Genomic DNA, 13,421 nt, shown 5'->3' with positions numbered 1-13,421 from the left:
TCACAAAAACTCAATTTAGTATCATGAGCATATTGCTTTCTCTAGACCATTTATATTTGTATTAATTTTTTTTTTCAGAAAGCGCTTTGTAGGAAACCATCATCCCTCAAAATAAATACAAGAACAAGAGGACAGTTGACCTTTAAGGGCCATCAAGGTCTCTGGTCTTTTAACTACTTTGCATTACCAGACATTTATAGAAAATCAGGGAGGGAAATGTAAAGAATAGAGGGGAAAAATGGCTTGTTAGAGCCATCCACATCACATTACGTTTGGGCTTAAGGGTTAAGATTCTAATGTCCAGTATTGTTTTTTTCCTAACAGTTTTATTGAGATAATTTATATACCACACAATTTACCCATTTAAAGTATACATTTCAGTGGTTTTTAGTATATTCACAGGTTTGTACAACTGTCAACATAATCTAATTTAGAACACTTTCTTCATCTGTAAAAGAAACCCTATTCCCATTAGCTGTCACTTCCCATTCCATCCTTTCCCTACCCCAAGTCTTAAGCAACCACTGATCTACTTTCTGTCTCTATAGAGTTGCTTCTTCTGGACATTTCATTTAAATGGAATCATAAAATATATGGTCTTTTGTGACTGGCTTCTTTCACTTTGCATAATGTTTTCATTATGTTGTAGAATGTATCAGTACTTCATTCCTTTTTATTGCCGAATAATATTCCTTTTATGGCTGTATTAAATTTGATATATCCATAATCAGTTGATGGACTTCTTGGCTTGTGTGAATAACTGTGCTACAAACACTTGTGTACATGTTTTTGTACCGACGTTCATTTCTTTAGTAATGGAATTTTGGCGTCATAGGCTAACTCTATGTTTAATATTTTGAGGAACTGTCAAGCTATTTTCCATCAGCAATATATGTGGATTCTAATTTCTCCACATCCTCACCAATACTTAGTATTTATTGTCCATATTTTTTATTATAACCATCGTATTGATGTGAAGTGATATCTCACTGTACTTTTGATTTGTGTTTTCCTGATGACTTATGATCTTGAGTATCTTTTCGTGTGCCTATTGCCCATTTATATGTCTCTGATGGAGAAAATGTCTATTCAAATGTGGTGTCCATATTTTAATTGGGGTATTGTTTTTTTTATTATTGAGTTATAAGTGTTCTTTGTATATTCTGGATACATGTCCCTTATCAGATACATGATTTGCAAATATTTTCTCCCATTCTATAGGTTGTCATTTCACTTTTTTTTTTTTAAATATTTTATTTATTTATTTGACAGAGAAAGAGAGCGAGAGAGGGAACACAAGCAAGGGGAGTGTGAGAGGGAGAAGCAGGCTTCTGGCCGAGCAGGGAGCCCCATGGGGGGCTCGATCCCAGGAACCTGGGATCATGACCTGAGCCGAAGGCAGACGCTTAACGGCCGAGCAGACGCTTAATGGCTGAGCCCCATCATTTCACTTTCTTAATGCTATCATTTGTACAAAATTTTTAATTTTGGTGTAGTTCGTTTATCTATTTTTTTTTGTTGCTTGTGCTTTTGATGTAGTATCTAATAAACCATTGCTTAATCTAAAGTCATCAATATTTTCTGCTATGTGTCCTTCTAAAAATTTAAAATTTTAGTTTTTACATTTAGGTCTATAATCTATTTTGAGCAAATTTTTATATGTGGTGAGGATGTGTTTTAACTTATTTCTTTTGCATGTGGATATCCACTTGTCCCAGTACTGTTTGTTGAAAAACTATTCTTTTTCCATTGAACTTTCTCAGCACTCTTGTTGAAAACCAGTTGACTGAGGGTTTATCTATGTCTTAATATTATCTTCTGAGATCCATGAACATGGGATGCCTTTTTGTTTATTTAGATCTTTTAAAATTTTTTTCAGCAGTGTTTTATAGTTTTCATTATATAGTCTTATGCTTCTTTTGTAATGTCCTGTTTTTATTATATTTGATTATATTGATCTACCAAATTATTTTAATAGTGTGCTGAACCAGCCTAGGATTTTATTGTACTCACATCGTTTTTACCTGTAATACTTTTTTTTTTTCGTTGTTGATTGTGTGTTTTATAGGAACCTGACTCTGAGGAATCTTCATCTATTATGATAGATAAGAAAGGGAGAGAAAATTTGATTTGGGGAGACCAGCAGGATCTCCTTTCTGAAGACAGGGACAAACCTTTCAACAAAGTTCAGGTAAAGCAGAGTGAAAGGAGATAGTATAATAGAAATTAAACTAAGTGTGATTTGGACTGGGGATGCCATATTGTTGTATTAGTTTGGGATTATAGATTTAGGTTCTGTTAAGTCGAGCAAAGATTATAATTTCTCATTTTATTCTAGTAATTTGTTTGACTACCATATCTTTATTTATTTTTCATTTATTTTTATTTTTGTAAAGATTTTATTTATTTCTTTGACAGAGGGAGAGAGAGCAAGCACAAGCAGGGGGAGTGGCAGAGGGAGAGGGAGAAGTAGGCTCCCCACTGAGCAGGGAGCCTGATGCGGGCCTCGATCCCAGGACCCTGGGATCATGACCTGAGCTGAAGGTAGATGTTTAACCCACTGAGCCACCCTGGCGCCCCTGACTACCATATCTTTTTGAGATTATTTTAGGAATCTTGTGGAAAACCTAGAGTGTTGCTACTACCTGGCATTCTATATTTGATGTTTATGTCCACTTTTAGAAAGTACAGTTCAAAAATCCATTATTTGCTGTGATGAAAGAGGAAGAGGAATTAGATCTTCAAGGCCTTCAGAATATTCTTCCAGAAGCCCAGAATTATCTTCCAGAAGCCCAAGGTGATTTGATAGAAGTCCAGAGTGTTGAGCTAGAAGCTGAGAGTGTTGAGCCAGAAGCCGAGAGTGTTGAGCCAAGGTTCAATACCCCGGCTATTGAGCTGGAAAGCCAAGCTGTTGAGCCCGAAGCCCAGGCCACTGAGCCTAAAGCCCAGGCTGTTAAGATAAAAACTCAGGGTATTATGCCAGAAGCCCAGATTGTTGAACTAGAAGATGGGAGTATTGTGTCTGAAGTCCAGGATTTGCTACCCAAAGTACAGTGTGTTCTTCTCAAAGACCAGAATATTCTACCCAGATGTCAGGACCAGGACTTTCTACTTAAAGACCAGGATTTTCCACCCAAAGACCAGAATATTCTACCCGAATGTCAGGACCAGCATTTTCTACCCAGAGACCAGCATGTTCTCCTTGAAGACCAGAATATGCAATCCAAATTTCAAGACCGGGATTTTCTACCGAAAGACCATCATCAGCGTTTTCTACCCAGAGATCAGGTAAAATAGAGTGGAAAGGAGATATAACAAAAAGAAATAGCTACTTAAATTTTGGAGTGGGATTTGCAAGGTCTAAATTGTGGCTGATTTGGAGAGTCATAGTGTTGGAAAAAATAGTTTCTTCATTAATTCCTCAAAAGTCTGGCATTCTCATTAGATGTTAAAGTATTATCAGCAGCACATTACCCCTTACTGGACAATTTACTTTTTTTTTTTTTAAACTTTATTAGTAAAAATATTTCTGACAGCCATTATCTGCTTTGACAGCTGAAAGATAGAAAAAGGAGTGGCCCACAAGTGTGCAACAGTATCATTTACTACTCAGGTTCCAAGGCCAGCCCTCCACTAGAGATCAATTAGGCCGAAAATAAGAAAGAGATCAACAGGAAGTAAATTACATAGGGTTGTAACTGGGCTTATGTGGAATAGAATATAGTGTTTTCTTTTATTTCATATCATGTTCAGTTATACTCTGACCTCAGTTAATGCCAGAATTCTCACCACAGCCTAAAGTATTGGTTAACCTGTCTTTCTTAACTGAACAGTTGGTATTTTGTGTTTGTTCTTTCTTTAGGAAGCAAATTTGAAGCAGCCAGCATCAATTTTGATAGGCCCAAGAGGGAGACAGGTGTTTCCTCTGGATGTCCATCAGGATCTCCTACCCAGGCATCAAGATCAGACGTCCACCAGGGACAAGGTAGAACAGAAAAAGGAGAGACACCAGCAGAAACTGAATTGTTCAGGGTTTAGTTTGGAACTTGCAAAGGTTGTTCTCAGCTAGACTTCGGAAATGACGAAAAGTATGGCTTTCTGTTTTATTCCACATTTCACATTATCTTGAGTTAAAAAAATTACTGTAAGGCTCTCAATAAAGCCTATAGTATTATTACTATCATATTATTCCTACTGGACAATTTACAATTAGTGTTTTTGTTTTCTTTTAGAAAGTACGCTTCAAGGAGTCATATTCTGATATGTCAAGTGAGAAAGGGAGAGAAGACTCTTCTCTGGCAGGTTATCAGTATCTGCCTCCTAAACTCCAGGACCAGACCTTCATCAGAGATCAGGTAGAGCAGAATAGAAAGGAGATAAACGGGAGATAAAGTAACTGGACTTTATATATTCCCAGTAATTGGTAACGTGAAGTATAAAGACAGGTACAAAATTCCCTGGCCTGATGAACTGTATCAGTCAAACAGTTCTGTCATTTAGAAGGTTGCTAAATCACATTCATATTCTTTTTTTTTTTTTTTTTTAAAGATTTTATTTATTTATTCGACAGAGACAGAGACAGCCAGCGAGAGAAGGAACACAAGCAGGGGGAGTGGGAGAGGAAGAAGCAGGCTCATAGCGGAGGAGCCTGATGTGGGGCTCGATCTCATAACACCGGGATCACGCCCTGAGCCGAAGGCAGATGCTTAACTGCTGTGCCACCCAGGCGCCTCCACATTCATATTCTTATTGTAGAATCAAACTGTTTTAGTTTACTAAGATTATGCTACAACTTCTGCTGAAGCCCACAGTATTAGCCACAAACACACTGTCCCTGCATGAACAGTGTAGGAAGATGTGCCAGATCCTAAATTATTTAACATATGGGGAGTTGGTCAGACTACTCTGTCACAGATTAGGATTAAAAAATTAGGTCTACAGAGTTGAGCTCAAAGTGTTACATCCTTAAAAAAAATAGCATAAAATAAAAGTAGTATATCCTTGTTCAAGTTAAAATGTATCAGCATATCCTCACCTGGTACCATTTCCCTGGAGTTCTCATTGAAACCTACAATATTATGATTAGCGTGTTGCCCTGGTCAGACAGTTTGCTTTTTATTTTTATTCCTTTAGAACATGTTTCTCAAGCAACTGCCATCTTATATGAGAGCAGAAGGAATGAGCGATGAATTGCCTCTGGAGTATCATCAGTATGTTGAACCTAAAACCCAGAATAGAGCTTCCCCTAGGGAACAGGCAGAGCAGAATACAGGCCGAAGACTCTCCTTCCTAAAAGAGTAACAGAGATGAAATTACTTAGGATTTGGGTTGGAGCTTACCAAGCTAGTTCACATGTAGGCTACATAGAGTTAAAGCTTCTAGAGTGAGGCTAAGAGCATTACATTTGCAGTTATTTCAAAGTGTGCCAGACCTCAGGTCTGTCCAGGTGAGAAAGCATATCTCTGTCATTTGGGCTGACCGAGAGACAGGGTTTGTATGATAGTGATTGGTTAACAGTAGAGCGTTCTGCATAAACTCACATCCTGGAGCATATTTGACTTTCTTCATTTAGTTTTATAAATACAAGGGCTTCTCCTCTTGGCCAGCTGAAGCAGTACACCAAAAGCAGACATTCTGCTTTACCAGTGTGCAAACGAGTTATGAAGAAGGGTAAAACAAGCTGTTTGCCGCCTTAGAACTGCCTGAACTTTACCATTGCTAGTGTTTGTGCATGGAGTTATTGGGGACATCTAGTAGGAGTACTTTTGGAAATGACACCAGCTTGTTTCCTGGCTGTACTTTGGGAAAATGCTAGCAACATTATAAAAATATTACTTTGTTGCCTTACTTCTTCCAAACATGTTATTGAATGCAAAAAAAAAAAAGAAAAAAGAAGTACCAGAATAATCTGGGATTTGCTTTAAAATAGTCCAGGAAAATGTGGGAAAAGAGACAGATGGAAAAAAATGTTGCTAATTATTGAAGTTGGGGGCTGGGTATCTTGGGATCCATTATACTATTTTCATTCCTACTTTGATTTATATTTGGGGATTTTGTGTTAACACATGCAGGCACGCATGCACACCAACTCTGTTGGGTTATCCTCCCCTAGTATCATTATTTTAAAGTTGTCACTGATGTCATTAGTCATTAGTTGTCACTAATCATTTCTGCTTAGACTGTTTTGTATTTTGTTGTTCCTTTAGAGCAAGTATATCAAGCAACCCTCATCTTGTGAGAAATGGGAGATCGAAAGAATGGCTTCTGGAGTGCCATCGGTATGTTTCACCCAGTGTTTAAGATCGTGCCTCTCTGGGGAATAAGTAGAGCAGAATACAGTGAGGAATAAGTAGCAGAGAATAAATTGCTTAGGTTTCGGCTCAAGTTTAACAGGGAAATATAGTAACTACTTAGGGGTTTAGTGTTAAGATTAGTAAATAGTGAGCAGAGCTATCCTGTCTTCTAGTTCTGCGATGTATCATACCATTCTGACCTGTTGAAACTGCTTCAGGCCTCTTCACTGAGGCTTTTACCATTGCCCTGGCATGATGCTTCTGCTTTGACAGCTGATGTTCAATGTTTACCTTGTCTTTTAGCACAGGAACTATGGGCAGGCCTTACATAATGTGACAGTTGAGAGATGGAGAAAGGAGTTATTTCCGGAGTGCCACGAATATGTTTTACATGATATGCAGGATTCAGGTTCAGCTGGAGAGCAGGTAGATCAGAGTGCAGTAAAAAGTAAACAGCAGAAAATAAATCAGAGTTTGATCTGGGCTTGCCAGAGCTATGCTTCCAACAACAGTGCTGCTGCTGCTGCTTCTGGTAGTGTTCTCTCTTACTAATACTATTGATAATATGAGTAACAGCTTGCATTTGTTAAGCACTTTCCATAACCAAACTAGTTCTAGAACTTTGTATCCATTGTCTCATTTCTCATTCTCACAATAATCTGGGGAGATAGATACTATGATTATCCTTGTTTTATAGATGAAGAGACTTATGATGGCTTTGTGGATACAGTGAAGATGCGTAATAGTGGCAAGGTGTGTCATGTCTACTTTGATGCCGTTATGTATCAGACTAATCTAAGAGACTTGTAGAGAGTATGTCAGGGCTATCACTGCAGCCTACAGTATTTTTACTAGCATTATGTCACTGCTCACATACTTTGGTGACTGCTTTCATATTTTTTTTAGAGCTTATACTTCAGGCAGCAGCCATCTGTTGGGACAGCTGAAAGATGGCAAGAGAATTTGCTTCTGGATGACCATCAGCATCTGCCAGCCAAGCCCCAGAGAGAGGCTTCCAGCAGAAGACAGGTAGAGTGTGAGTAATGGAATTTAGTTAGGACTGTAGGCACCTACAGAGCTGGGAGTGGGAAGGCTGAGCACAAAACAGATTCTTGTTTTATTTCATAGTGTGTAAAACTTATCCTGACCTAAGATTACTTTAGTTCTCTCACTGAAGCCTAGGGTATGGGAAAAACTATATTTTATATGTGTGCTCTTTTATAAGAGGTGTATTTCTTTTCTTTTTTTTTTTAAGATTTTATTTATTTATTTGACAGAGATAGAGACAGCCAGCGAGAGAGGGAACACAAGCAGGGGGAGTGGGAGAGGAAGAAGCAGGCTCATAGCAGAAGAGCCTGATGTGGGGCTCGATCCCACAATGCCGGGATCACGCACTGAGCCGAAGGCAGATGCTTAACCGCTGTGCCACCCAGGCGCCCCATAAGAGGTGTATTTCTGATGGCCACTGTCTTTTATGGCATGCGAGGGGAAGAAATGAGTGGTTTCTCAGGGAGAGGGGTCAGGACGATCTTCCACCCAATGGCCAGGCCTAGATCTCCATCAGTAAACTGGTAGAGCATGAGATGGGATCACCAAGAAATAAACTGTTCAGAGTGTAGGCTGGAGCTTATTAGGGTTATATTGCCTAAGCTTCGATGTACTGAGTTAAGATCTATAGTTTTTCAAGAAAAGGTTACAATAATTTGGCCTCCAAAGATTCCTTCATGGGTTAACTGAAGTCTAGTTTATTCCCACTAGAACTTATCACTGTCTAGATAATTTCTATCTTGTGATTTTTATGTTATTTTAACAACAGAGCCTTCAGGCAACCAGTATTGTTAGGATATATAAAAGAGATAAAGAGACATTTCCTCTTGGCCCTTTTAAGAGAGCAGAAGAAAAGGAGCATAAAGACAGAAAGTAGGATTTGGGCTGAGGTTTTCAGGATCACACTGTAGCTCTTTTGTAATTTTTAGTTTGTCTCTATGAGGTTGGCCTAAAGGGACGCTGTCATGTTTTATTCTACGTTGTCACTTACATATCCTGAAGTATGCTGGGCTCTTTCCTACCTCAGGTCTGTTGCATATGTTTTCTCCTTTACCTGGATATCCTTCTCTGTTTTTCTTCACAAAGCTGGTCCCTTCTCATCCTTCAGGTTTCAGCTTAAATGTTACCTCCTTGGAAAAGACTGTCCTGACCACCTTATCAAAAATAGGTCTCCTCTCTTCTGTTTTCTCTATTCTTGCATTCTTTTTCCTTCTCAGTACACAAAACAATTCGTAATAATTTACTTATTTAACATGTTTTCCACTGGTCTGTAAGCTTTGTGAGGAGAGGTCCCATACCTGATGTGTTTACCAGCATATGGACAGCCTGTCTAGTACAGTGCCTGGTACCTGATAGTCTCTTGCTAAATATGTTTTGAATTAGTCAAGCAATCAAACATTTACTGAACACTTTGTTAGGTGTTAGCCATTGTTTAGGTGCAAAATATCAAAGATACAGTTGTGAATCAGACACAGAACTCAAATTTCAGACAGTCTAAAGAAGAGAGACTGACGCATAAGCAGATAATTATGAAGCAACATAATTAATGGTAGAGGGTGCATAAGGCATTAACTGAGCACAGAAGAGGCAGAGCTAACTGTTTGATGGAGGGTGCTGTCTTGGTTGTCAGAACCTCTTCTTCTTATCCTTCTGCCATACAAGCCCTGGTCCCCTGGATCAGTCCTTTCTCCTTTTAGGCTCCTGAAATGATCCAGCCTTATTGGAAAAAACACTTTAATAGTGTAGATTTAGGTCACAGTCATACTTAGGGTTTATAGTCACAGCTGCTTAGTCCCCCGTGCTGCTTAGGATTTTTCTTGCTTGCCCTTTGTCAGCTCCCTCTCCTGTGGCCCACACTAATAATAGTAAACCTTAAATACTTTGTAAAGTTCTTGCTACATCCCCATACTCTCACACTTTCATGAAGAAAAGAGAAGCCATCGTGCAATAACTCCCTCAGCCATTTGTTTTTTTGGCATTCTTACCTATTCCTACTATGTCAGAAGAAGAGTTATCTGTCTTTGGACCGTATTCTGGATTCTTTTGCCGTCCTTTCTTCTGGGTCCAGTTTTGAATATTATATTGTGAGACTCTGGCTTCTATTGAAATCCTCTGAAGCATGTTGCATCTTTTGTTTGTTTGTTCTAACAGGCCATCAACCTGGTTAAGTTTATAAGTTCTTTCTCACCTTCTGTGAACAGTGGCTTGAACGTTTTTCAATTTTCAAAGCCTTCATTATACTCTTTTAGGTCCATTCCATGCATGCACAACTCAGGGGTGATTTTGGGATATATGTCAATTCATACACAGATTTAAGGAATCCACTTTTCTAGCTCATTCCTTCTAAGGATACCCAACCCCTACACTCTCCAGATACCACAGGCCACATTTCCTGGAATCTTTAGTTAGAATCAGTGAGACAGACAGGTCCATAGTGAGCTTACTCCTTGCCCAGTGTTGAAAGTCTGGTTTTTCTTACTTTTTTTGAAAGCAGAAAATGTTTTCATTTTTATTGTAGCAAAAGTAAACACAAATAAAAAGAAAAAATAACCCAAAATTCCAGGAATAACTACCATCGGTCTCTGCTATGTATCATTTTCAGATTTTATCTATAACAAATAAATAATTTTTAAAATAACGAGGTATACAGTCAATTCTCGTTATTCACAGTAGTTATATAAAGTTGCCACAAACTTTGAGTTGGTGAATACTAAACCATTGTTCCTAGGGGAGATACAGAGTTAAGTTTTTGTGAGCCTCTGATCACAATGTTTTGGTCACTGTTCTATACGTGACTGTTTTATGTGAATTTCTGTTTAAAGACACCTTATTTAATACATAATGTTGATTTATTAACATGGACTCAGAGCCAGTAACACTATAGCTTATTCCTGAATGAGCTTATCACATACGTGTATTTTCTCCATAAGGCACATCAAGCCTTCTTATGCTTAGGAATACTAGATAGTATTTCACAGCACTGTGCTTGGGAGCCATTTTATTTTATTTTATTCTGTTTTTTATTTATTTAAAAAAGATTATTTTCGAGAGAGAGAGAGTAAGAGAGCGAGCCAGGGAAAGGGCAGAGGGAGAGGGAGAGGAATTTTCAAGCAGACTCCCCCTGAGCTCAGAGCCCGATGAGATCTGGGGCTCGATCCCAGGACCCTGAGATCATGACCTGAGCCAAAATCAAGAGTTAGACGCTCAACCGACTGAGCCACCCAGGTGCTCTGGGAGCCATTTTAAATAGTGAAATCACCAATAAAAAGCACAAAAATGCAAAAACTGTGGCACTAAATAGACCTTGAAAAGAATACTTGTTTACAGTTTGAAGGCTGAAACAAAAAGAGCAGAGCATCACTCAGCTGGCAACATGCATATCTGGTGACTCAAATTTGTCACAGTTCTACGCATGTCTGCAAAGGTCCATAAAAGCATCACAAGTGTTAATTTTGGGATTACAAATAAATTTCTGTGAATAGGCAAATTCACAGATAAGGAGTATGGAATATTGAGGATTGACTGTAATTTATATACCATATAATTAACTTATTTAAAGTATACAGTGCAGTGTTTATTCAAAGGGTTGTGTAAAGTTTGCCACAATAAATTTTAGAACATTTTCGTCATACCGCAAAAGCCCTTACCCGTTAGCTGCCAATTCCTTTTTCCTCCACACCACCCCCCCCAATCCTAGGCAACGAGTAACCAGTTTCTCTGTCTATAGATTTGCCTGTTCTGGACATTTCATATAAATGGGAATCATGGAATATGTGGCCTTTTGTGACTGGCTTTTTTCATTTAGCATAATGTCTTCAAAGTTTGTTGACCTTGTAGTGTATAGCAGTGCTTTTATTCGTATCATTAAATAACATTCCATTTTATGCATATAGCACATTTATCCATTCATCAGTTGATGGACGTTTGGATCATTTCTACTTCTTGGCTATTATGAATAATGTTGCTATGAATATTTGCATACAAGTTTTTCTCTGGATATGTGTTTTCATTTCTCTTGAGTATACCAAGGAGTGGAATTGCTGGGAATATGGTGACTCTATACTTAATCTTTTGAGGAACTGCCAAACTGTTTTCCAAAGCGGCCACATATCTTTCATTCCTTCCAATAGTGTCTGAGGGTTCTAATTTCTTCACATCCTCACTAGCACTAAATGTCTTTTTAATTATAGCTATATTAATGGGTGTGAAGTGGTATCTCATTGTGGTTTTGATTTATATTTTCCTGATGGTTAATGGTAAGCATCTTTTCATGTGCTCATTGGCTATTTGTATTCTTTGGAAAACTGCTTATTAGAATATCTGCCCAATTTGTAATTGAGTTATTTGTCTTTTGATTATTGAGTTTGCAAATTCTTTTTTTTTTTTTTTTAAGATTTTCTTTATTTATTCGACAGAGATAGAGACAGCCAGCGAGAGAGGGAACACAAGCAGGGGGAGTGGGAGAGGAAGAAGCAGGCTCATAGCGGAAGAGCCTGATGTGGGGCTCGATCCCAGATCGCTGGGATCATGCCCTGAGCTGAAGGCAGACGCCCAACCGCTGTACCACCCAGGCGCCCCTGAGTTTGCGAATTCTTAATATAGTCTTCATAAAAGTCCCTTATTAGTTACATGATTTACAAATGTTTTCTCTCATTTTGTAGACTGTCTTTTTGTTTTCTTGATGGTTTCCTTTGTACCACAAAAGTTTTTAGCTTTGAAGAAGTCTAAGGTAGTTATTTTTTCTTTTGTGGATTGTGCTTTTGGTGTCATATCTAAGAAACCACCAGAAGGGGGAATGAAGCATGAGAGACTATGGACTATGAGAAACAAACTGAGGGCTTCAGAGGGGAGGGGGGTGGGGGAATGGGATAGACTGGTGATGGGTAGTAAGGAGGGCACGTATTGCATGGTGCACTGGGTGTTATATGCAACTAATGAATCATCGAACTTTACATCAGAAACCAGGGATGTACTGTATGGTGACTAACATAATATAATAAAAAAACATTAAAAAAAAAAAAGAAACCACCTATCCCAGGATCATGAAGATTCACTCTTACGTGTTCCTCTAAGAATTTTATATCTCTTGCATTTAGGTCTGTGATCCATTTTGAGTTAATTTTTATATGTGGTATTAAGGTAGGAATCAAACTTCATTCTTTTGCATGTGGATATCCAGTGGTCCTAACATCATTTGTTGAAATGACTCTTCTTACCCATTGAGCATTCTTGCCAAAAATCAGTTGATTGTAAATATAATGGTTTGTTTCTGAACTGTCAGTTCTGTTCCATCGATCTATAAGCCTATTCTTATTTTTTAAGTCTGTTCTTTTTTTAATAATATTTTTTTATTATGTTAGTCACCATACAGTACATCCCTAGTTTTTGATGTAAAGTTCCATGATTCATTACTTGCGTATAACACCCAGTGCACCATGCAATACGTGCCCTCCTTTAAGTCTGTTCTTATGCCAGTACCACACTATCTTGATTACTGTAGCTTTGTAATAAGTTTGGAAATTGAGAAGAGTGATTCCTCCAACTATGTTCTTCTGTTTCAAAACCATCTTAGCTGTTCTGGGTCCCTTGCATTTGAATTGAATGATCACCCTGTCAACTTCTACAAAGAAGTCATCTGAAATTTTGATGGAGGTTGCATTAAATCTGTTGATCAATTTGGAGAGTACTGCCATCTTATCAATTAAGTCTTCCAATCCATGAAATGGAGATGTCTTTTCATTCATTTAGACCTTCTTTAATTTCTTCCAACAAAGTTTTGTAGGTTTCAGAGGATAAAATTTACACTTTGTTAATTTTAAGTAATTTTTATGGTATTTTAAATGGATTTTTCCATTAATTTCATTTTCAGACTGTTCATTACAAGTATAAAGAAATACAATTGATTTTTGTATACTGATCTTATATCCTGCAACTTTGCTAAAAGATATGTAACTTTTAAGCTAGAAAAAAGTAATACTAAGCTTTCATTCTAAAAGTTAGAGATCGTAATTTGACCCATAACAAAGTAGGTATATCAAGGTATGTCATAAGGCTTTTCTAGTAATATGGGGGGAAATTAGC

At 37.9% G+C, this 13,421-nt stretch overlaps 1 protein-coding gene across 5 annotated transcripts in view; it reads left to right on the top strand.

Annotated features, from left to right (window-relative positions):
* CCDC15 (coiled-coil domain containing 15) overlaps positions 1 to 13,421 on the top strand; it is a 71,329-nt gene that overhangs the window by 15,732 nt on the left and 42,176 nt on the right. For 2 of the 5 annotated variants that reach the window (XM_040631083.1, XM_040631082.1), the window contains exons 6-11: positions 2,069 to 2,191; positions 2,683 to 3,288; positions 3,863 to 3,985; positions 4,233 to 4,355; positions 6,207 to 6,278; positions 7,200 to 7,322. In XM_040631083.1, coding sequence (XP_040487017.1) covers positions 2,069 to 2,191; positions 2,683 to 3,288; positions 3,863 to 3,985; positions 4,233 to 4,355; positions 6,207 to 6,278; positions 7,200 to 7,322 — 1,170 coding nt within the window. The remainder of the gene's footprint in view (positions 1 to 2,068; positions 2,192 to 2,682; positions 3,289 to 3,862; positions 3,986 to 4,232; positions 4,356 to 6,206; positions 6,279 to 7,199; positions 7,323 to 13,421) is intronic. The other 3 variants (XM_040631084.1, XM_040631085.1, XM_040631086.1) reach the window with 3 other exon arrangements.

Source organism: Ursus maritimus, unplaced genomic scaffold, assembly GCF_017311325.1.
Source record: "Ursus maritimus isolate PB19 unplaced genomic scaffold, ASM1731132v1 scaffold_16, whole genome shotgun sequence".
Lineage (NCBI taxonomy): Eukaryota > Metazoa > Chordata > Mammalia > Carnivora > Ursidae > Ursus > Ursus maritimus.
The sequence above is the reverse complement of the archived record's forward strand: the minus strand, read 5'-3'. Positions and strand labels throughout refer to the sequence as shown.